Here is a 25,527-nt window from a genome sequence, read left to right as displayed (position 1 = left end):
GGAGAACAGAACACGACATTTGACATCACTTATTATGTACACAACATCGTCCATGATGTTTAGCTGTCGTTTCAGCCTTACCATAAGATGCTGAAAGAGCCACGAGCGCATGATATTAGTCGCTTGTTTTGGAAGGACCCCCCTCTTATTCCTTGACTTCTTGTCTTCGCTGTCCAATAGGGCTGACAGATCAACATTTAACTGCGGAGAAGAGTGAGGGAAAATTGGCAAAAAGGTAGAAAGAGAAAGGTAAAATCAAAGTGGATGCTGGGGTTTAACGTTACCACGGTAACACAAGGAGGCGACCAGTTAGCGTATTTCATGTAACAACGGTAGAAACACCTCTTCAACTGTCACCATGGTAACTGAATTTGACTAATAATGCTTCTTCACTTAACCTGCAAAACATCTTTACATAAGTATCATTTATCATGCCTATGATATAAAAATCACCATCCTCCACACATGTGGAGATAATATAGTCTTTGCTTTCATAAGAATCCAAAGGTCAGGGGTTCAGGATTCATCGTCCAATTTCCAAGTTGGAACACTCCGACTGCAAAGTGTACATTCCTTTGGTGATTAATGTGGCATCCATAGGATACCAATAAAAAAGATAATTACAAAGACATTCAATTCTTATGTATGTATTTATTTATTTTATTTTATTTATTTAATTATTTATTTGATTTCATTTATTTATTTATTAATTACAGTCTTCCATTTTGTTGCACCTATTTTTTTTCAAGATCACCTGATCTGGAGTCTAAAAACAAACCTGACCTGAGTATATGCAAATTAAACACACAAAAGGCACGAATCAAGATTCAAACCCAGAACCTTTTAATGCAAGTCTACTAAATCATCGTCCACTGAAAGTGCTACGAATAACGCTGATACTACATTAATCATTTTAGCAGTAGGAGTAGATAGTGAATGTGTTGCTGATAGAAACCCACAATTGCTTATAATAATGGCAGCTGACATGTGAATTGTTCACTAATCACTCATTATGTTACTAACATGTTCACCTGCGGTAGCAAGTCACATTTCTTGTAGGGCTGAACGATTTATCTATATCTAGTTATCTCAAGATAATAATATCTTAAAATCAACAATATAGCTTTTCCCTGGTCGAAATTGCATTTTTACGCAAGTCCGTGAATGCAACGTTAAGGCCAGCCAATCAAAAATCTCATTTCATGCTAGCCAATGACAAACAGCCGAGGGCGGGCGCAATGAGTGAGACGTGCATGGCGGGGGGGGGGACGGAATTGAAAGAGAATGCAGAACACATAGGACGGATTTAGCGGCACAAAAATAAGACAGTGTTGATTATTTGGAGGTATTTTGGATTATAGAAGAGAATCTAAACCAGAGCTCACGTTAGAAATGATTTTAGAGCCTCGGGTGTTTTTTTTTTTTTTTTTTGTGATTGTGTTGTTGATTGTGAGAGGTCCTTTCTGGAGCAAGAACTATTGACTAGATCACTATTTAGTGTGAAAAATCATAGCAAGATGGTTGGGAGAAAAAAAATGCAAAAGAAAAAAACATTACCCTTTTTTTAAAATAAAAATCTGCGATTAATCAAATCCGTAGGTGCCGAACCGCGACAATGCAGGGGTCGACTCTATTGTAAGGACTCACTGGTTTGTAAATTCCTTGCATTTCCTGTCATTCATCAACATTTTATTTTTCTTTTGTACGTCAGCAGGGGGTTGAGGAAGTGTTTATCGGGAGACAAATGTCTTTAGCAAAGAATAGCCCCGGTTGTGCTGCGTTACCTGTGAGTTCTGGATCTGAATGGTTCCCGGTGGCAGTGCCTGCGTTAACACTTGTCCTTGTGATGTCACCATGGCAACCGGCTGATACAGCGTCCCACCTGACATGAGAAAAACTGTCATGAGAATCCAGTAGACTGACACAGCTGAGTCCCAACACAACTAGTTGAGTCTTCGCACATAGCAGAATTCAAAAGTAAATAAAAGAATGACAATCAAGAGCAATAACTGCCGAATTAAGATTGTTATTAAAACAAAAAAAAAAGATTTTGCTGCTGGCATAATTATCCTTGATCATGACACTTACTATAATCTGTTTGAGCGCTTCAATGTGTAGTGATCAAAAGCTGACACTGATTTATTTGAGGTTAAAAGAGATTTCCAGAGGGCAGGATTAACATTTCACTGTACACGCTTGACATTATAACGGTTTGCCATGCGGCCTGTGAAGGATAATTACCAATCTTACTAAACCGTTATGTACGGAAACCTAACAATGTGTGAACATGGACCATTCCACGTCGTTGAACCGCCGATTTAAAATAATCATTTATGACAACTATTCATTTATTTTCATTTAATTTAGTTTATAATTTGAATTTGGAGAATGCTTGGAAACATTATGATGTCGTGTAAAAGTAACATTCGGAAATTATAGGCGCATGAAATAGATTCATATGGTGAGTTATATGGCAAAAATGTTTACTAAATCCTTTAAGGACCTTGATCGTACCGGTTGCCAAGTATTCTATACCATACAACTATTTCATAGAAGCATATTCAGGCAAATTCATTTATAAGATGCGTCCGTGCAATTTCTTACCCGATACCACTTGAGAGTTTAAGGTCGTCATAGAAACGCTGCCCTGTTGCAAAGCCCCACTGGGTGCCACAATCCCAGGAGGGTTGACAGGGTTGGACACGGAGGTCATGGACGGAGACGAGGTCTGATTTAGTTCCTGTGGGGAATCGCACGGAAACACAATACCATGAAGACATAAAAAGAACTCAAACCAGCAGTGGAAATATATCCTATCCAAAGTCTAAAACTGACCTGCTGCATGCTGAGATTGGTGTGCGTAGGAGAATAGGGTCCTCCCAGGTCGTTACGGAGGAGGTTGTCGCTGTGCATCTTGGTTTTGAGGCAGGTGATGTATCGGTTGCAGAAATCCTTACAGAGTTCATTGACTTTCTCGAGCTCCAATAAGTGGATCCGCAACACTTGAATAGCTTTAACCATCTGGAGTTAACAAGAGCATATGATCACGATCCAACGACAACTTTGGGAAACCCCCACCTGCCACACGCCCACTTTAGGGTTTTGGCATACACGATTATCGCATGTTAGCAATGATTGGTACTTCTATTAAGATGTTTTATCACCATTTGGAGCAATTATGTTTTTAGTTTTCAATAGGTGGAGTATTTTATATGTTTGCATTTAATATAATAATAATATTGCCTTTATTAGTCCCACAATGGGGAAATTCAAGATTCGAACCCAGGCCTCCTGGGGAGACTGGGTCCTGAACGCAGCGCCTTAGACCACTCGGCCATCCTGGCAGCCATATCTGTGTGTTAACAATGCCATGATCCCATGCGTGTGTGTGTGTGGAGATTTGTTTTCCGTTTCTAAACTTCTGTAGTTAAGAATTAGTTGTATTCGACTGTGGAGTTTGGAATTTTCCCCCGTTGAGCTTTTTTTGGTTGCTCTATTTTGAGTCTGCTATTTGATTTGGGTCGATAGTCTGTGCACATGATCTTAACAAACTATCAAGGAAAAAATGTTAGCAGCTAGATGAGAGGGCAAACAGTTTGAGCTAAATGCCAAATAAATGGGCACAAAATTGTGTTTAAAACTTAAATATCATCGGCAGTAGTCATGTGTTCAATAATCAAAAGAGCACAAAATAAAAATTGCATTTTTGAAGAAGCAAAAGCCTAAAGACATCACAATGATATTGTTAATGACCATTCCAGAATGATTGGATCTTTCTCCAAACAACAATAAAAAAATGTAAAAAAATATTTCCGATACAGCTATGTTGAAAATGAAGTTGAGTCATCCATCAATTCATTTTCTATATTACTTGTGCCTTCGAGTGGTCCCAAAGTCAATCACAGTGAACGCACATAAATAAACACATTATTCACACTTATGACCATTTATATTATTTCAGAAAACAAAACAAAAAAAAATAAATAAATCATCAATCAAAATTAAGGTCAACACAATGGACAGAGAGATTGCCTGACGAAGGAGGAGAAAAATCAGCTAATTAAATTCAGTGAGCTTAATAACAGGACCGCTAACTTTTTCTTCTATCGAAACCAGTCAGGCCCAATGTGACATTACCACCGGGAGGAAAAATGAGTGACCCATGGGAGGGATGCCCGTACCCTGTGCCTCATAAAACACACAGATGCAAGGTTAATTGACTGTTCAGCCCTCATTGGCGAGCTGTCCTACCCATTATGAACGTAAAAGTCTTATGTTCAATTATCATTGAAATCCTGAAAATTGTCTTCACTGGGAAATTAATCCCTCACTACTTTACGCTTCACTTTTCGTGGCGTCATTATTTTGCGGATTTCTTTTCAAATAATCATAAAAAAAAAAATAAATAATAATACAGCCACACGGGCAGCCATATTGGAGAAAGACGTGTTGTGTTGCTTTGAACATACCCACAATATCAACATCACGACACACACATTTCCGTTAACTACCGCGACCAATATTCTTCTAATTAGTAGCAACAAAAGAGTGTCAAGAGAGTCAACAATAGTGACGACACTCTGAATAGACAACGTCCAAATTAGGTCCAATTAGCCATTTTCCCTCCCCGTTGTCATGCCGCTCATTAGTGTTGCAAGATACTCTCATTCTCTCTCATGGTCACTGGAAGTTCAATTTGGTAACACGTGGCTAAGATCTCAATGAGGATCTGAAAAAGAGAATCGCTTGTCGATATGAAGAGGGCAAGACTATAAGTAGAACAGTAGAGATGGGAAAATGAAGCTTCAAATGTGCTTCATGAACCAGCTGTAGCATTTTTGTGTCCTGTAGATGGCACTGTTGGTTTAAATAAAGGATTTCAGCCCAAAGTCAAACAGAGAGTGCCATCTACTGGAGTCCAAAAATACTACAACTGGTTCATATGCTGATATCAGATTTTATACACAGTAGTTCCAACTCTGAAAATAGATTGAATATATAGGTTGTGTTTGTGGGTGGATGCAGGCTCCAGACTGTGGACTGTAGTAGCCTTGGTATTAAACAAGGGTTGTTTCAGACAAAAACATGTTATTTGCATATGTTACCACACACTCGGTGCGGCAGCCCAAATGTACCACCACTCTTATAATTCAGCCCATCTACGTACATTATCTCAATGTTCCATGATTAATTAGGATCAGATATTTGTGAAACCAGTCAACTCACCAAATTGTCCAGCTCTGGATCTTCACTGAAGAAAGGCTTATGATCCCGCTCCTGCTGGTGAACAAAGTTTTCAATGTCGACATCAAAGCTGGCAGACGTGATGCACTCAGATCCCTGTGTAGCCTGCTCACATTTCTCAAACAACAACGCCAGCAGGGGGAACAACGGATGTCTAGGGAGAAAGAAAGTGAGAGGGGACACCAAATAGTTGAACTGATTGACGAGATCTTATCGGCCAATCGGGATCAGAAACTGAAATAAATAGATAAATAAATAGAAGTGTGTTAAAACAAAGAGTAATGATTGATGATTATGATTTCCGTTCTGGTCTGGACTTTGCCGACAATGCTAAGCGATGGAATAGGACACATCATGAAACTATTTTCTTTGGTACCCGCAGGCATTCACATTCAATGGTTGCTCTCGATTAATTGACAGTTCCAGTTCTCATTGTGTAGACTTTGCCTTAAAAAGACGTCTAGTCGTGTGATTGGTAGCAAAATTGGGGAACAACTTCTTGAAGTAAATTCCGGCTCGTCTAAATATACAGTGAAAACAACATATGCAAAAACCTCCCTCGAAATACAAAGAGTTCAATATTTATCTAACTGAAATCACATATGCATATGAGCTCCGAACACAGTGTTGTCTTGCAGAGAGCCCCACTTGCATGGCGAGGCCCCTCCTCAGCCTAACCCGTGACTCTCATTTGCATCCTCTAATAGTCCTCTATATTATACTCTAATCTGCCTGATCCCAATTTAATGTCACTCCTTCAGCCAGACGTGGCCAGCATAGTAAGCAGGAGGGTTACATGCACAGTAAAGAGCCTCTGCCTTGTCTGTTTTATGTCGACTTGTGGAGGGGTGAATAGAAATGAGCCCGGAACGAAGGACGACCTCAACATACACGCACACAGAAAAAGAAAAAAAAAATCAGTTCTGGTGCTCTCCACTGGGCTCAACATGAGTTTTTGATCACACATAATCATAATATTCTGAATTTTATGGCTGAAAAGACACCTGTGGTTGAATTATTGTGAATTTAAAAATTTTTTTAAATTTTTTTTAGACTTTTAGGATAACCACTGTGCTGTTATTCATTGTTGTGGGAAGTGGAGGTTCTCTGGATTGCTTGAGCCAAAATGCAAATCCTTTTATCTGTCAGAGGTGTCAAATCCAGGTCCAGAAAGTAAATCCTGCCAGTTTGTCTTTAACCCACAAGTGCTTCTACTCAACCGGCAGGTAAATTAGCTCTCGAGTGTCCACAAGCAATGAGTCATTTGAGATCTAAAAATTGCAAGCGAAAGGCACAATAATGTGGCCAATAATGGAAGTCATTGTGTGCTCAATTCAATCCTGAAGATGACATATTATGGAAAAGTTACTTTTTATTTGCTATCCAAACACTTATTCTTGATGGGACCTACAAATGAAGTGTGACTTCACACGTCCTAGGAAATATTTTATGAGCTGTCTATTTCCAAAAATATGACTGTGAGCAAGCCGTTCTGACTTTTGCCAACTTGAGATGATGGGCAGAATTTGTGTTTGGCAATGTATCCTCTATGTGTGTTAGAGTCAATAAAAGTCCCCGGGAACACCAGTAAAGGTCACTAGATTTGTCCTTTTTTTTTGGGGGGGGGGGACAAAAACTACTCTGTAAATGGTGACAATTTCACTAAGTAGTTGCACTTGCAGGAAAGGGATCAGAGCTAAGTAGTTGTTCGTGCTCATGAGGCTGGACCACAACGTCAAACAAAAGCTACTTGCAGCGAGGCCCAAAAAAAATTTAATTAAAAAAAGAGAAGGGGTTTCTTCCAATTTGTAGTAAGCCAAAGGCTATTTTGGGAAAAAAAAATCATATCACAGATATGCTTTTAAGACACCTGGGAGCTGTTTTAAATTGCAAAGAAAATAACCCCCAAATTTGTCCGAACCAAGAACTAACTTGGCTGCAAAGCAAGTTTAAACCATATTTCCCACGCGTTATTGAGCCAAGACACCCATTTGACAAAAAATGCTCGTGACGGGTAAATGAAGCTTCAAATCTGCTTCGTGAACCAGTTGTAGTATTTTTGGACTCCAGTAGATGGCACTCTCTGTTCAACATTGGGCTGACTTGCCATTTTTTAAACCTTTATTGAAACCAACAGTGCCATCTACAGGACTCTAAAATACAACAACTGGTTCATGAAACACATTTGAAGCGTCATTTTCCCATCACTAAAAATGCCACACAAATGTGAAGACTGAAATAATAATGATCTTATGTCATTTACTCACAAATGGATTTACTATGTATGAAAGGAAATGGGGCTGTCATGGCATGCATGGAAGTAATGCAACCGAAGACTTAAATGCGACGGCGCCTCAATTTATCAATCATCTTGAGCAAAAAAAAAAGGCACTGGCGAATCTAGTGTCAATTAAATGAAATTCATCAACCTGCCTTAGCTGACATAGTTTTTGTGTTAAATGATAATTCTGACAACGGTGGAACAAGGTGCACAGTTCCCCTGCTGCTGCCACGGTGTTGGACTCTCATGCTGTACATACTCAAAAAAAAAAAAAAATCAGTGATCGGCAACTGAGTATGGGTGTGGATGAGCAGAAAACTCACCATTGCAAATTTAAATAACCTTCCAAACATTAAAGCGTCTCAAAAACAAAACAAAACCTTAACAATTTCAACGACCTTTACGCAGGAGGTCAGAATTAACGTAGACGGGGAGTCTGAAAACGCATTCAATTTGACATAACGACAACAGAACCGCACCAAGTGCATCGCTGCCTGACCATCATCATGCAATGTGTCTTTGCCAGTCTCCTACAATACCTTTTCCAACCATCCTGAGCCCTCCAACCCCCCCCCCCCCATCATGTCGGCAGCCAGAAGCAGCAGGTTCTATCTGCAGTGCGACAGAGTGAAGATTGCTGGCAAGGGGATCATTACAAGGGCCATAAAACAGCGATTTACAGGACAGCAAGCAAGTGGAGTCAGCACCATCTCCCACCCCCTGGCACTGCACTGTGCTGCCTGGCTGGGTCACCAAGGAAAAGCCCCAAAAACGGAGAATCGGAGGTCAGTGGGGAATATGATGACTTAAACATGAAGGCGAGGAATGTGGCAGCTCTAGCAGCATATGGTAAAACTATGGTAAGGATAAGATGGAAGGTGCTATAAATCTTGATGCATGTCGGCTCAACCAACTTTCTGACCCAATTCTAGTAAGATACGTTTCTGAAAGGTCTGTGGGAGGCCATGGGCATTCAGGATTTAACAGTTCTGTGATGTATTGATGGCTGGATACATATTGCTTTTGTGAGCAAAAACTAGTCGCGATTGACTTGTAACTTGCCTTACTACTGTTCAGTGTGGCTAAACTTGGAGGGCGGGCCCTCCTAAGTGTGGTGCGGTGCAATGGCGGAACATGCTCTTTTTCCGCCGTACTACAATAAAGTGTAATTGCACATCCACTCCAGTAGTTGGCAGTGGCGCTCTGCTTGCCCATTTGTGCGCAGCGAGTATCAACTCTCCGGTGTAGGTTTGTTTTGCAACGAAAATGCTTTTATTTATAGTCGCGGCGGAGAGTGGGTGGTGGGGTTGGGGCGTGAATTGTTTTATTCTTGCTGGGGGGGCCAGGGGGGGGGGGGCGTAAAAGAAAATAATTGAGAAGCACTGCTTGAAATTATGTTGTGCCCTTCCATGTGTCCTCCACTAATGCTAATTGTTTTACAATCAAAATGTGTATAATCTGCCGACAAAAATAAATACGTCAAAATCCATTTTTTTTAACTAGGCTGGTCGTGAATGAGTTAAGATGAGAACACAGAGCGATACACGAAAGCAAGCTCAACACAAAACAAAAGCATTATTTAGGCGGGCCAGAAAAAGGGACGGTGCGATTTGATGGTATGCATTTATGTGACTGGAAAAACTGCAGAGTGAGGACGCTAGAGCTCTTAATGTTTCGAGCTGCTGGACAGCTGAGTGCTAAAGAAATATTATCCAAAACACAAAAAACGAACGCAGAAAGTAGAAAAATTAATTAAATAAGTCATCCATGTGACTACTGGCGGTCAACTCCGAGCTTTTCTGGTTGCGTTGCTGCATTTTCAAGTAGATCTCAGTTTAGGGAGGGAAAATAGCACGGCTTCTATCAATTAAGCGCATATCCAGTATGGCCGCCAAACCAGCCTTCATCACCCACATGCAACATCTGCAACCTGAAAAATAAAAGACGAGCTTTTTTTAATAGGGTGCAGAGGCTCCAGAAGGATCTTTATAGTAAATGCCACAACTCATTAAGCTAATTCCCCGATCACGCGTTTACGCCGCATCAAATGAAAGAGGAAGAGATGCAGAGAGGAATCCACGTCCCTTCAGAAAAAAATGGAATGCGAAGTAATTAGGGGAAAAGAAACGAAGAATTTGTGAAAAAAAGAGAAATGTTTAAGCTGCTGATTCTTGACCTCTTTGACTTTTCTCAAATCTTTTCAAATGCTTGTTTTCATGTCAATGTTTGTCGTTGGCTCACGAGAGCGATGTAATAAAACGCTCATGTGTCTTTTTGCACAATTTGTGTGTGTGGTACAAAAGTGGGTGGGAAGTCAAACTGAGTTCATATTAAGGTAACAAGGTGCGTATTAGTGATTTATTTGCACATCAAGTAATTTTTTAGTTCTCTCCTTTATGCATAAAACATTTGTTGGTTAAATGCAGTGAGAAGTATCCCTTGACCCAAATTAGGAAGAAAAATTCTACCGAGGGCCCTTTGTTGTAGAAATCGGAGTGTAATTATTGCAAGTTTAATTACAAGGAGTATGATGAAAAAACTTAAAACACACATTTTATCTGTCAACTATGCAAACGCAGTTTGTTGGAGAGCAGCAGTCCCCAATGGACCCGTTTCAGGTGCAGAGATATTTTGACAGACTGGCATTGACATAAATGGAAACAAATGATTAACCATTCTGCTGAATGTGGTGGTTATAATTAGTGGGGAGCGCTGCACATGTTTTTTTGCTTTGATGAGACGGTTGGTTGCATCGCGTGACCTGTTCTAAGATGGAACATTGTAGCCAGCTCAGTTTAACCAAATGTATGTCATTTGTCCCGTTTGTTTTTTTTTTTAGAATAGATGCACATATTTTGCAAATGCAAAGTACTATGGTCTAATTTTTGGCAAAATATTCTCTCTCTTTCCATTCTGATTAATATTGTGCTTATGGAAAATGAATTGCCAAAATCAACCCGTTTTCATCAATCTCAAGAGGCAGCCATTTTGCCACTAGCTATTGACTGAAAATGACGTCACAGTGCCAAAGGTCTCAGGTAACGACCAATCAGGGCTCACCTGTTTTCCGAGTTTGGTCATATGACATGAGCAAGCTGAGCCCTTATATAAGGGGTGGACAAACTTTTTGATTGGCGGGCCACAGTGGGTTCGAAAATTTGACAGAGGGGTCGGACCAGGAGCCGATGGATGGAGTGTTTTGGTAACCTCACCTCATCGGAGAAAAAACTATATAAATAAAAAATTAAATAAACAAAATCATTACAACAATATATCTGTCTTTGACACACCACAGTATTTAGAAAATAAAACATGAACAAGGTTTATTCATTTCATTTTTTTCAAGTTCGGTGGGCCGGATTAAAACGTTTAACGGGCCACATGCGGCCCCCGGGCCGTAGTTTGCCCACAGCTACCTTATAGGCACTTTTGATGTCATTTTCATTCGATAACTAGTAGAGCCGCAAATAATGGCGCCATAGCTCCCATTTACTGGAAGACCTGAGTTTGAGTTTTTAACTTTACTATTATTTATTTGAAGATTTTATATTATTTTAAACAAGCAAATTTGCTGAAGTAACGCCGAAGAACATCTGATATTTATGTAGAGATTGGAATTAACGCTTTAACAATAATAATAATAAATTCGGGTTACGTCGCCAGCGTAGCAACGTAACTCGTTCATAACCCGAGGGCCGCTTGTATACGTGCAATAAAGACGGGATACACAAATCACAGCTGTTGCTGGCGCTCCAATCAAGCTGCTAATGAAAAACATAAGGGCTTTTAACATGAATGTATTTTCAGAGGCGGCGAGAGAGCGAGGGCTGAGGTTGTCCCATTCGCTATACACATAGACTTTAGTTTTAATCTGCATTGGGTTGAGGAAGGAAGCGAGGCAATTGAAAGCCATCCAAAATAAAAGCAGGACAACGTTGAGGAGAGAATGATTAGACCAGATTCTCCAACCATGAAAAACTGCTCCGAAGATGGCTTCTCACCTCACATCAAAGCAAGCCTCGTATCTCAGAGGAGTTGCTAAGGATTTTACAGCAGCTTGCCTCAGGACTGAGTGCAGGGGCTTGCACCTACTTAGACTGCGCCGGCGGGTACCTCCGGGTGGGACCTGGGGAGCCAACCGACAGACAACCCCATGCAGTCTGCAGTGTCAGCAACAGACAAAAGGCTTCTCATTTGCCCCCCCCCCAAAAAAAAAAAATTACCGCATTGTCTAAACCAGGAGATAATCCAGCCTGATAAAATCTTTGAATTATGAATAATTTATTTCACAAATGCATACTAGTGGCTGATTATCAGGATACATCAATATTCTAGTGAAAATTAAGTTATTTTTTTCTTTTGTCTTTTTGGTTTTAGCAAGAAAATGAGTCAAATCCACTTTCTTCAGGCGCAAAGAGGCCAATAAAGAAAATCTCATATCAAGTTCAAGAAATCATAGGCAGTTTATGAGCAGTTATTTTTGACATGAATGATGGCAATATGATGTCTGCAATCCGGACAAAGATACCCATGAAAGATTTATTCCTCTCTCATCTCCATCAATACATTTCACATCAAAGGGCAGGTCAGGGGCTTCTTGATGCTGAGATCAAGCAGAAATTGACAGAAGGCAGAAGGAAATTTTTGGATGCTTACTGTAGGATGTTTCTCCTATTGCTCAACGTGCCGTTGCCATGAAAATTCATGCAAATGCATCTTAATGTTCCTTTTTAGGTCCTTTTCCAAATGTTTCACCTTTGCCACTCAAGACGACTTTATCGTTAATGCAGCCTACGGTAAATATGTTGTTACGACAAACCAGTGGGATCTGTAAACTCAAATGATGAAAGTTGAAGCAGCCATTTTGGATTCACATTCGAAACAGAAACAGTCTTATTTCTATGATATGTATACCTTTGTAAAAGTATACAAAAGCAAAAAAAAAAAGCTAAATACTGGACTTGATTTATTTACCATTATTAATCAAATTACATGAAAATGACAGAGATTTTTTTTTTTTTTTTTTTACATTTCAATTATTTAATTTCTTTCAAGTGGTGGGTCAGCACCCGAGTGCCCTCTACTGGTCAACCACCATTGCTGGGTTGTCGTCTGTTTATTGCCATTTTTTTATTTATATTGCCTTGGCTTGTTCGCATCGCTGATCCCCCCCCCCCCCCCCCCAACCCCATCGAGTGTAATTCTTTAAGATAAGATAAATTTTGGGGTTGGAATTGTACTTTTTAATTATCTTTTCTTTTCACTGTGGGTCTCATTTTTTTTCATAAATTTTTTTTTTTTTGCCTAAATACAAGTGTTTGTGTTGTCTGTTAAGAAGTCTTTGACTGAGCAAATGAGTCATTGTTTACTCCCAATTGGGGTCATCTCCATTTTACAGATGAACCACATTCTATAAGTTATATTTTTTTTATGAAGGATAAGACAATGTAATTTAATTTCATTCAAGCACCCAGTAATTGAAAATGATGGTACGGTATCTTGTCAATCTGGCCAGCTGGTTGGCGCAACACTATGTTGTACCAACCTGTAAACAGCCCTCTTGTCAGACTCAAGTTGTGTTTGTGGGTCAAGGGTCACACTGACAGAGTTATTTCCTCCTGCGGAAGCTGCTGGGATATGGACCTGTGGGGTCTTGTTGTTCTGCTGGGTTGTGCCCGTCATCTGTGAACAGAAATATGAGGACAAAATGATGGGTTCAGAAAGGCAGCGTTTGTTTCTAAACAGTGTCAACTGCTATAATTGTAATCATCATGCAGCTTTGAGCAAGGTCTTTTTTTATAATCGCTTCCCGAATGCAATCAGGTGCGACATGTATTTCATACTGGCAGACTACAAATGAGAATTGACAGGGAATTATTTTACGCGACAGGGCAGCTCTTTTGTAATCAAGTTGTTTGATAAAATGAAACAAGAGACTCAGTTAATCGAACATTGTTAATTGGCTGTTAGTAAATGAAAGATTTTGCTGGTCATTTAACCAGAATCTTTAGATTCAAAGTTGTATGGAGAGTAGAAAAAAAAAACAAAAAAAAACATACTTTCGACCGTTCATTCTCTGTTGAGTCAATGCATTCCAAGATCCAGCACCCCACCCCCACCACCATTCTGGTGACAGGTTGGGGTGGCTTCAAGTCTTAATCCCAGCACGAAATGGGAAATAAATTAGCTTCTTCACACTTAACTAGCTCTCATTTGCATTTTCCGAACATGCATACCGCTTCTCTCCTCTTGCATTAATCCTCTGGGTGAAAGCAGACAGAGGTGGTGGATGATGAGGAGGAGGTGGGTGAGGATGAACCTGCTCTACTTCCTCTCGGTGGGATTGTCTGCACTGTGGGACGGTGGCTAGATCCAGATACGTTCAGAGTTTATTAATTAACACAGACCTGTTGGTCGCACGTAACATTACTCACTGGTTGATTCTTTAAGTGAAATTGGACTTTCTGTACATATGGGGATTATTTAGATTTTTTAATTTGCACATTGAAGAAAGTTTTTGAAAACCAATTGAGATTTTTTTTTTGGCGCAATCTTACAATACATGTGATCTGTATTTTAAATTCATCAAAGTGATTATCAGTGATTATCACTTGACCCTTTTTTGTCAATCAGTCCCCCGCCATCCAGCCGCGATCTCAGGACAGTTCCGGCCTTGACAATGCGGCCTTATTCATAAAATGTTTTTGAATTTTAGCGTTAGTTAAATAACAAATGTTGAATTTGTTTGTCAATTATGGCAAACCTGTTGGCTCTCCTGGTACGATGGTGGAGGAACGCGCTGGGTGGCCATCATTATCACTACAGGTCATGCCGGGGACACATGTTGCATCATGGGACAGCGTCACATTGAGACTGAGAAAGACAGAACAATGAGAAGAGGAATCAAGTGATTTTGCTACAATGATTAAATGCTGACATTTTGTCTTTTATTTACAAAGGTCAGTTCCCATCTGTAAGCACTGAACAGAGTTTTTAACATTTTCCTGAAGTACTCAAATTCAGCCCCCTAAAGGACTATTTAGTACTGATGGTTAAATGAAGCTTCAAATTTGCTTCATGAACCAGTTGTAGTACTTTTGGACTCCAGTAGATGGCGGTCTCTCTTCAACATTGGGCTGAAAGCACACTTACTTGACATTTTTTTAAACCCTTTATTTAAACCAACAGTGCCATCTACAGGATACAAAAATACAACAACTGGTTCATGAAGCAGGTTTGAAGCTTCATTTACCCATCACTACTCACCAGCCAATTAAAGGAAGACATTCAATCATCTCATTTGAAATTTCATTTTCCCATCACTACTGAACACCTCATCATCAACAACCCCTGGAGATTTTTTAAAAATATTTTATATGGTGCTGAATTTAAGGGTGTTTCAGAAGCTAAAATTGAAAATGCAAGCAAATAACATTTTTCCTAATAAAAAAACTAAACAAAAAAAACAACATAACTGGAGCTCGTTGAAAAAACGGACCTACCCGGCTTGATGATCCCTTTAATGCACGTTACTTTATGTAAATCTCTTGTACATGCAAGTAGATTCATAATTATACTAGAAACAAAACTCGCCATGACTGCGGTATGTCCTAAGCAAACTATAACTTGTAATTATACATGGCCTCAAGTAATTATTTTGAAGGTAACATGTCATACTATCGCAACTTTGGTTGTCTCCGCATGAGGACAGCTGGGTCATTGCTGAACCGATATCAAGCCAATCAAAAAGGCTAATTAGGGCGGTGTCAGTGGGCTAATTGCTATCGGCCAGGACCCCACATCGCTAAGTGCTTTACCCTGTGGAATGCCACTGTCGCATTCACCCAGACTGTAGGAGCTAATTGGTTCAGGGGTGCATTGCACACACACATACGAACACAAATAGGCCCCCTGCCTTCATCCAAACTTACTATAGGCAAGCACAGCAGGCGAACCATCCCGAAGCTACAGATAACCTATGTGTTTATGCTGCATGAAAATATCCGGTAAATTGCCTATTTGAGCCTGAGGGGGAAGGGTTTATAATATAATAATAAGAATAAAAATAACGCCTTATGAGGTACCCAAGGACGCTTAAATAAATGTAATGGTAAGCTTGAGCTAATAAGACTAGTTCGTAAGACAAATCTATCAAAAAAAATAAAAAAAGACATAGTGATATAGATTATATTTAAATATATTTAATGCCACGTGATTTACTACTTGAAAAGAAAGACATTCTTCGGACAAAATGTAATTGCCTCTCAACAAAATCAGTTGTTCGGACACCTAAATAATAAAACAAACAAAAAAAAGAAAGACCAGGCTCACTTATTTTACTTTTTATTTTTGTTAAGTGGTTTGCATGTCTGCGCGAGTCATTTTGTGTACTGATTGTCTCTTTGGGGTTTTTTTGCTCTCATTCCAACTGTTATCAGCTGAAAGGCATCTTCTCTGTTATCTGTGCTCATTTTAATTGCAAAATACAGCCAGCGTGTTAGTGATTAAATGGAAAATTGTGCATTAATTGATGAGACTGAAGATAAAGCAATTCCAATTATGGCACAGTATTTTAACGGGGGGGGGGCTCTCAAGTTTCACCATCCCTCGAAGGAACAAAACCACAAAATAGCAATTTGGGGAAGGGAACAATGCTCGTCCATAAAAATACTCATACCCATTTCAAGGGTATGTTGAATGCACATACAGTATAAAACAGCGAAGCACAGTAGAACATACATTACAAATGTAACTTTTCTTTTAAGTAGCGAAATGACTTAATAAATTATTACAGAACTCATATTATATATTGCATGTCATTTTCAAATTGCCTGTAGCAGCAATCAAAATTCACGAGCAAGCATTAAATGAAAAAAAAAAAAAGAGAAGTAGGCATAAAATTATTCCAAGTAACATCAAAGAGGTCTGTGAATTTGGATTGGAGGCAAACATGCACACACATGCAAACATCCCTTTATGTTTTTTTTTTTTTTTTTTCTGAGCAGTACGGAGTTCCACTGTTCAATATTCAACTTTCAGACAATTCCAAGGTGTAGACTGAGGCTCAGCTTAATAAATGCTAAATTAGTCACCGCCATAGTTTCTGCCAGCATATTTAGATACACATGATAGCCTCTAGCCTGTACTTCAAACAAGCTGTTACATATCAGACAAGCTGACTATTATGTAGAGCTTCATTCTTCTCAATGCTTAATTGAAATGCCTTTTGCGAGGCAGAAAGCAGCCACATTGAGAACAGTTGATGCCGTTCAGCTGCGAGCTGCCCAATGTATTTAAATGCAACATACTATTGGATGTCTTTTGCCGAATTAAATTGTCTTCACCAAGGGTACCGTACGCTTTTTTGTCGGTCATGGTAGTAGTCACGGTTTCCATTGGAGGGCCGTCATGATTGTGAAGCCATATAAATGTATGATAGCCTTACACAATCAAATATTCACAACAAAATGATCATTTTGGGGCGTGGCTAAAATGTTGCCCAGTAACACACTTGGGCATCCAGCATGAGTTAATCCTCCCCCAGTACATGAGAAATGAACGCCTTCGTTCCATCAGTGACTTGTTAGTGCAATTTTGGGGAACAGATCTGTCCCGCCACTAATGAGCAGATGAATTCCGATGAATCCCATCTCATTTGCCGCAAGGCAGAAAGTAGAGTAAACCATTTTTGTTTCAGAAACTGAATCCTCTTTATTCTCCACGGTGTTATGATGAGAAATTCTGTTATTATTTTAACCCGACATTTATTTTACTATATCCCACAGACCACTAACAATGTACAGTGGGCCACAATTGGCCCGCAGACTATAGTTTGGACACCTCAGTCTTAGGATGTTGACCTACAAATGCTATTTAAAACATTTAGCGGGTATGCCACACACGGTGCATCAAGATGTGCTCCAAGAGATGAAAATGAGCGACTAAATTGTGTTTTTGAATGAAGATTGAACCGAAACATCACGTTATCATCAAGCCTAATTTATAGTACAGACACCAGGAGGCGAGGCCCGGATAACGTCGACTCTAGTAAATCGACAGAACGAACGGCACAGTGGCAATGAGATTGAGGTTCAGAAGGATGACCGTGTTCATACGAAACAAACATACAAGTGCACAAACACCACAAACACTCTTGGAATAGGAACGCACGTAAACACAGACATGCATGCTTGTCCAAAAATTCCAAAATCAAACACAAATATTGCAAAGACTTTCACACTCTCAAGTACATACACAGCCAGAGGCAAATATTCTCTCACTTGAGAGCTTTGGGCTACAAATCGCCCTCTCCAGGGTTAACCTAGCTTGACATACACCACAGTTAGAATGCAGTTGACACTCCCAGACCACCTCATTAACCTGTTCTAGCGGCCTCCCCCTCCACTCAGACGTTCAACAATCTGATCCTCAATAACCCACACTTAAAATGCATGCTGGTATCATTTATTCATTCGCCCATGTTCACCGGATCACTTGTTCGAACAGGTAAGCATCAAGTCAGATATTGCTTGTTGACATTTAAGAGCATTAGGACAAGCGGTGAGGAAAATGGATGGGAAGACACTGAAATTGTGATGATTATCGGCCGGGCTGATTATCGGGGCCGATATTTGGCATTTTGCTGATTATCGGCATCGGCCTTTTTTTGTTACTTTTAAGACTGATAAATCAAAAGCTGGTTTATTTTGACTCGCTGCAGCACACTTCTCTATCTCGCTCTCTCTTTGCTGTGCTGGTGGTCCTGCCTGCAGAAGCAGATTGACCCGCCCACAGCACCATCTGATTGGTTCCTCACGCAGTGGGTAATAGCCAATCAGCAGTAAGCTGACTGTTTGCTTTTTCACCTCGACACGCACTACAACAGACGCCTACAACGTAGCACTGTGTCCCACCCTGGTTAGCTTGCTCCACATTTTCTCCCACGGACCTCTTGTTCGCGACCATTGAGTTGGGCCATTCCTTTGCCTCGTCATCAGCTCTCCAGCATTTAGCCAGTAGCTCACTTTCTCGTTGCCAGCCACGTGTATGTCCCGACCTCGATCCCCAGACTCTCCCTCTCATTAAACATCCCTTTAAACCTCTACTAACCATCATCTGGTTCTCTGCTATCATTACCTTTGTGAGTCATAACACAACTTTATTATTGAGCGACTTTATACTGGATTATTTAAGTCTTTAAGAAGGCTTTAATTGTTTTTTCTTCCCCAGAAAAAAATCAATTGATTAGTTCAAGGCATTCCTTATGGAAGGATTTAACTTGATTTATAAATAAATCTGTCTTTTTTTTTTTTTTTTTTTTACAATTTAGAGTGATCAATTAGGGCAAAAAATGGAAAAAAAAAGACCCCAAAACCCCAAACAACCCACAAAGAAAATAGCAGGTCAGTCACCTTTTGACCCAAATTGGGTCATTTTTGATCCAAGTGCTGTTAGAGAGCAGAATGAGCCAAGTCACCCAGTCACGTAAACTTATGGAGTTGCTTGGCGTGTGTTTATAATGAGCACTGTAGATTATAGACTTACGCAAATGCAAACATATATCAAACTGGAAATTGTGTAAATGATCAGTAATAATAACAAAGCATTGTCAATCAACCAAAATCTCAGTTAGATTCCATGAATTCGAATTTTGATGTTTGTATGTTTTTTTTTCCTTTAATAGTACTTATTGGTCTTGTTTTTTTTTTTTTTTATCAATTTCCAATGACATTCCATGCTTGAATTCAAAATCTATAACCTTTTCCATTTGAATTCCTTCATGCTGAACTTCTTAATGAATGTCCTTCAGATATTCAAATATGCCCTACAGCAGTAATAAAGACATCAGGATTTCCCTCGGGCATGACAGTTTGCAAGATTCATCGCTTCCTTTCTAACTGCTGACAATGGCAACAGTGGTCCAATCACATGGCAATTGTTGTTGTCTTTTATGCAAATGTGGATATTACACATTCCAGTTATATTGGGATTTTGCCTTTGAAAAGTCGATTAAAGTCGCAAGTAAAATGGGTGAAACTACAATGCAGTGCAACATTCTTGTAATTCCCAAATGACAGGAGGAATACATGCAAATAAACTCATTAACATAGCTAAAAGCCCTTTTAATGAGGCTTGTTTTTTTTTCCTTGATGAGGAGCCTTCTAAGAGGGACACAGATGAAAAGAATATTCAGATAGCACCACAGGATTGATCAAGGAATACTGAATTTCCTACTTTGTTTCTATAACATTACTGGATAAATCAAAAATACATTGCAGTCGGAAAAATAAATTGATCGTAGCTTCACGTTAACAGACCAGTGATAAAGATTAAGTTCTTAAATTTGAGTATTACTCAGAAATCATTATTTTGCAACTACTGTACAAGGAGATGTCGTCATTAGTTATTACTGTCGGGTTATGTGGGGGTGGGAGGGGGGGGGGGGGTGCAAATTATTTCACAGCTTGGTGGAAGAAACTGTTTTTGAGCCTCATGGTTGTAGACTTCAATGTCCTGTGGTGTTTTTGCAAGGGGTGATGGGGGGAGAAAAATGAGTGGGAGGGTGGGAGGGGTTCTTTATGTTTCCACTAGCGTTCCACAGTGGGATAATTAAGGACCCCTACCACTCCGGACACTCACTTTTCTACCTCCTTCCCACTGGAAAACAACATGAATGGAATACAATAGAATTTAAATTTGTCACTGTCATATGAACAATGAAAATGAGCTCAGTGTCTCACAATATCTGCAGAGATGTAGCTATAAATATATATGTACATTTTATTTTTTTGCGCAAAGTTTGAGAAAGTTTGAGTCGGTAGGAAAAGCAGCGCATGCCTTGTTTCCTCAAACCGCAACCCCGCCCCCTCCTTTCAGATGGCAGGACATCTGGAGTTTATTTCAGCACGAAAGGACATTGGATCTCCTCTGAGCGGCTGACTGGATGGGTGGCCCACTGCGGCCCCCTTAAGTAGGACCCAGGCCTACCTGATTGAAAGGGGGGGGCACCCCCACTCCCCCGCCCCCGCCCCACCCCATATACACACCTCAACATGTGTTGTAACATTACAACTGAAACTCTCATTAAACTAAGTCCCAATCGTCGTAACATTACCACTACCCATCAAAGAACACACACTTACACGGGTATTCTACTTTGTGTGTATTAGCGTGATCTTATTGTTAGTTCAAAGTTTTGAACATTGAGTGATTATACCAATGCCATACGAACTGCCTGTGGTCTAAAGAAATTAAGTGTCTAATGAAATTAAGTTTAGAAGTACAGAATGTGAACGACTCACAAAGCAGACACAAATCAAAGCCTTGGAGACAACAAACTTTTCAAAGAATAAAACTTTAACACACATCATTAACGTACATTTTGGCGTCTATACACGTCAATGGCAGTGAATGAGTTAATGGTGTTATCTGAGTTTTCCATTCCAAATAAATGCCAGTGTAGTCTAAAATTGGGTATTTAGGGTCGCATCCCTTCACAGACAAATCTATATTTGTGTGTGAATATACAGTCGGATGGAAGCACAACAAAGAGTGGTAAAAATCGGTAAATCCTTGCCAGAGTGTGGGGAAAAAGTGAGAAAATAGGAAGAAGTGTCATTTAGAGTAAATGGCATCCAAAACCCCTCTCCAATTATCTTTGCTTACCATGCCACAGAGGCTGACTTAATTAAAATGACGAGAGGAAGCAGTGGAAGGAGCTGCCAGTGATTGGGGGGGGCAAGCAGTTGACGTATCTGCACTGAAACACAAAGCTCATACGTTGCGCGGGCTGCCGAGTGCCGACCACTCTCCCTTTTCAATTGCTGACTTCAAATAGGAGAGGGAGAAATAAATTATTATAAAGAAATCATTTAAAAAGAGTGTTGCTCTCACTTCTCGGAGATGTAATTGCACCAATTTTTCATTTTTATCTTTGCTAGAATATCTGTTAGGGCTTTAAGAGGGCATGGATAATACAAAGGAATAATAAAAGTACATTTGTTTTAGTCTTGTCTGACTTTCCTTTCTTCCACAATTCCTCTGCCTTTCTCTGAGAAAACCTTTGACAGTGACCTTTTCACAGGAGGTCTGTTGCTATGGAAACAACACCCAGCCACTTGTCTGGTGCTTACCTGTCATTGTCAAGCCAAAGTCGGCCCACTTTGCGTCTTAATCATCACATTTAGTATACAATGTCTGCCGGTATTTGAGTTAATGTGGACCAAAATGCATCAAAAACGTAGTTTCCACCCTTTAGACTAGGGGAGGGCCAACTTTTTGATTGGTGGGCCACAATGGGTTCTAAAATTTGACAGAGGATGGATGGAGTGTTTTGGTAACCTCACCTCATCAAAGAAAAAAAAATACATTTAATTTTAAATGAAAATGAACAAAAGCATGACAACAAAATATCTGACTTTGACACACCACAGTATTTAGAAAAGAAAACATTAACAAGGTTAATTTATTTTTTTTTTTTCAAGTTCAGCAGGCCGGATTAAAACGTTTAACGGGCCGCATGTGGCCCCCGGGCCGTAGTTTGCCTGCGCATTTGTGACATCCACACTGCTAACTAAACTTTGACACCGGTGGCACAGTGACGAAGATCGTATGCATAAGAATCCCTGGGGGACACGGGTCAAAGGCATTCTCCAAGTCCACAAAGCACACAGGTTAACTCCAATGCACCCTTGAGAAACCTGCCAAGGGTGTAGAGCTGCTCCACTATTCCACAGCCAGGAAAAAAAAAAACACACTGCTCCTGCTGAATCTGAGAGTTTACTTCCTGACAGACCGACGGAATTTTGATCTGCACATGAAGGCTATTTCTTCTTCTTTTGAATTTTCTTAAATAAAGAAGATGAACTTTAAGTCTGTGACAAAGTATGGCCTGGCATTAAAGACCACTACATCCAACACACACGCACTCACGCTCACACATTCACACTCCGACACAAATTCCTCTCACCTACTCAGCCAACACACAGTAGCGGCTCATGTGTCACAGCTGTGCTTTTGTCTCGCGAGCTTATTGTCCGGGTAGTCTACAGTAATGTATTTCTCACTGAACATAACACAAACTCCGACTGTTTAATCAAGTGTGTTTGCACAGAAGGTGGGTGGGTGCAAAAATCTGAAGTTGAAGAGTGAGAATGCATTGTTTCTTAAACATGCCAAACATTTGCAACTACCTATTAATACACAAAACATTTAAAACAACGAAACAATATGTAAAAAAATAAGTTTAGATGCATTTCAAAATGTTTTCTTAAGACATGCTGTGCTCAAGACCACACTACCTGAGACTTGAATGAGACTAGAAATAAATAAATCCCTGTATGTATTTAAAAATGGAGTGAAAAAAATTTGGCAAATTCTCAAATTCTCACTTTTCCCCACTTAAATAATCAAACAAAAGCAAATATCAAACAAAGATAACCCAACTATGAATAAATTTATCAAAGTCAAACAGTTATTTATTACTTAAAATTAAAAACATGACTAAGTTCGCAAATAGTCATTGTGTTCCCATACAATTCCAGTTCCCCTGTTTGTGCTGCAGCAGTGTGTTTGTGAGCAAAAGGAGAGACGGGGGTTACTAGCGCATCAGGTTAGAAATGCTAAAATCATTTTTCCCATATTGCAATGGGGTATTGACTTGAGCATTCTTTTAAAAACAGAAATCATGCACTGCAAACATAAAAAAATAATTAAAAAATATTAATAAACAATGCTGACTTAAATTTAAAAAACAAAAACAAAAACAAGAAAACCTCAGGTAAGTAAATTCAGGAAAATTGGTAAGGCCCCCCCTAAAGCCCTGTGAGAAAAAAAATACTTCTGCCGTGCCTGCGTCTCAGTGATTTGAGAACGGTAGAATTCACAAACCGCATCGTTTTCTTTTGTATATTGTTGTACAAATAAAGCCTTTGCGGTTGAGGAAGCCAAATAGAATTAACAATGAGTTAACAGACATGTCTCGCTTCGGGCTTTCCTCACTCGGTTCTGTACTTCATTTTTAACCTTTCACTAGTGATGGACAAATGAAGCTTCGTGACGCATTTGTGATAATTTTTTACTCCTGTAGATGTCACTATTGGTCTAAAATTTAGGTGGAAATGTAAATGATTTATATTTACAATTTGCAATAGCCTTTATTTTTTAAAACAAGTAAAAAAAATATATTTCTTGTAGAAGTAAAACATATCAAAGGTTCTTCGTGAAGCTTCATTTTCCCATCAGTACCTTTCACTTCCAATTTTTTAAACCGCACAAAGCATGTGAAGATATTTTGCCAAAAATGCGACCAGTGCAACAGTCACTCAAACATGCCAATCCAAAAAAACATAAGTTACTAATTAAAGAGAAACTGTTAAATACAACAATAATAATTACAATCAATGGTGCGTTGTATTTTTATTTTTTTGGTTTTTATATGTATTTCAATACCAGTCCGTCAAAATATGCCTTCACGTGAAATCCACCCATGGTGCAAAAATGTTGTTGGCCGCTGTACTGTCCTGAAAATAAATCAATGACATCATCGTTTGATCAACTTCGACTCCACTTTCATGACTGCACGTTCTAGTCGACTACAAAATGCAACCACTAGTCAACACCGGTTTTAAGTGAAGATCAAGTCTCCCCTTCGTCCTGTGACCTCAGTTTCCGCTTTTGACAGCCTCCGTTCACCCCATTCACACACCAACTCAAAAATACTATGACGGGCTCGGTTCCAGTTGCTAGGGAGACTTCCATACAAGGGCTCTGACCCAGGAGGTTTGGCGCGAACCCCCACCCCCACCCATACACACACACACACACACGCACACACACGCGTGCAGTGCCGCAACCAAATACAGGAGAAATGTCGGACAGCTGCTCCTACCAGCTCCAATCCTTAAAATATGTACGCTGGAAAGAATTTAGAGGGCCTAAACATTCGCCGGTCCAAATGATTAGACACACCTGTAACATCCACATTCTTCAAGATAAACAAAGTAGCTGGATTGTGCTAATGATTTGGAACCAGCGGTGGTTTAAGAGGGAAAAAAGTGCTGGTACTCCCCTTAGTTGACTGTTGCTAGGTAAATTAGGTCGTGAATATAGATATAAAATAATATAGAATGCTATATGATGTAAAAAAAAAAATCTTCCTTGACACCATCAATTTTTGTGAAATTATTGTGAATCAGAATCTGTCCTCATGGAGCCACGGCAAAATTTTTGAGTTCAATTATTTTCAGCCTAGGACTGCACAAACAAATATTTTTATACTAAACTCTTCATTTTACTTCACGTTCTTTTCTGCCACACACTTGACTCACAAGACTGCCTCACGAGGGACAGGCGTGAATCATAAAGTGCAAGAGGGAACTGGAATAAAAGAGGATATTGTGCGCTCATGTGAGGTCCGGGTACTGCGGTAAAAGTCCGGGTGCGCTAGAGGCGAAAGATTGAGAGGTGCTGGTACTCAGCACTGTCCATTGAAAGAACTGCTAACAAGTAGATTTTATTTGATTTATGTTCTATTTTTTCTGCATTCGACGATTACCCCGAACACACACGCAAACATATTTACCACCATCCCCCTTGTGACCGTCTCCACGTGCTCATGCACACACACATACACAGTTGTAGATTTTGTATTGTGCCTACGGACACAACGTCGCTACCACCCAACTGAATATAAAACACGGAAGGGTGACTGACATTATACAATTTCATGAGCTTTAAAACTTTTTTTTGTGGGGCAACCACACTTGCGCTTACTTAATTTCCAGATAATAAATCCAAGTCACGCAACAATAAAAAAAAAAATACTCGCATAGGTGAATTTGTGGTTTATTCCGTGTCTTATACAATTCCGCAGACTTTAAATCTGCCCGAAATGAGCACCGAGCCAAAACAGACAGGTGACAGCCCACGTCAGTTTGAATATCGTGCAGCAAATGAAAGTATAGGATAACTGATCTTGAAACTGCACAATGACACGATAGTCC

At 39.7% G+C, this 25,527-nt stretch overlaps 1 protein-coding gene across 1 annotated transcript in view; it reads right to left on the bottom strand.

Annotated features, from left to right (window-relative positions):
* The window catches only part of pknox2 (pbx/knotted 1 homeobox 2), a 47,722-nt gene that overhangs the window by 3,100 nt on the left and 19,095 nt on the right, over window positions 1–25,527 (bottom strand). Inside the window, exons 3-9 of the mRNA XM_088280110.1 lie at window positions 14,289–14,398; window positions 13,071–13,207; window positions 5,227–5,398; window positions 2,836–3,021; window positions 2,605–2,740; window positions 1,785–1,882; window positions 82–201 (exon numbers count right to left, since the gene is read on the bottom strand). Of these exons, the coding sequence (XP_088136236.1) occupies window positions 82–201; window positions 1,785–1,882; window positions 2,605–2,740; window positions 2,836–3,021; window positions 5,227–5,398; window positions 13,071–13,207; window positions 14,289–14,339 (900 nt within the window). The 5' untranslated portion in view covers window positions 14,340–14,398. The remainder of the gene's footprint in view (window positions 1–81; window positions 202–1,784; window positions 1,883–2,604; window positions 2,741–2,835; window positions 3,022–5,226; window positions 5,399–13,070; window positions 13,208–14,288; window positions 14,399–25,527) is intronic.

Source organism: Idiotropiscis lumnitzeri, chromosome 17 (genome assembly GCF_059441095.1).
Source record: "Idiotropiscis lumnitzeri isolate Australia: NSW breed Sydney's pygmy pipehorse chromosome 17, RoL_Ilum_1.0, whole genome shotgun sequence".
Lineage (NCBI taxonomy): Eukaryota > Metazoa > Chordata > Actinopteri > Syngnathiformes > Syngnathidae > Idiotropiscis > Idiotropiscis lumnitzeri.
Note: the sequence above shows the minus strand (reverse complement) of the source record. Positions and strands in the feature narration are given on the sequence as shown.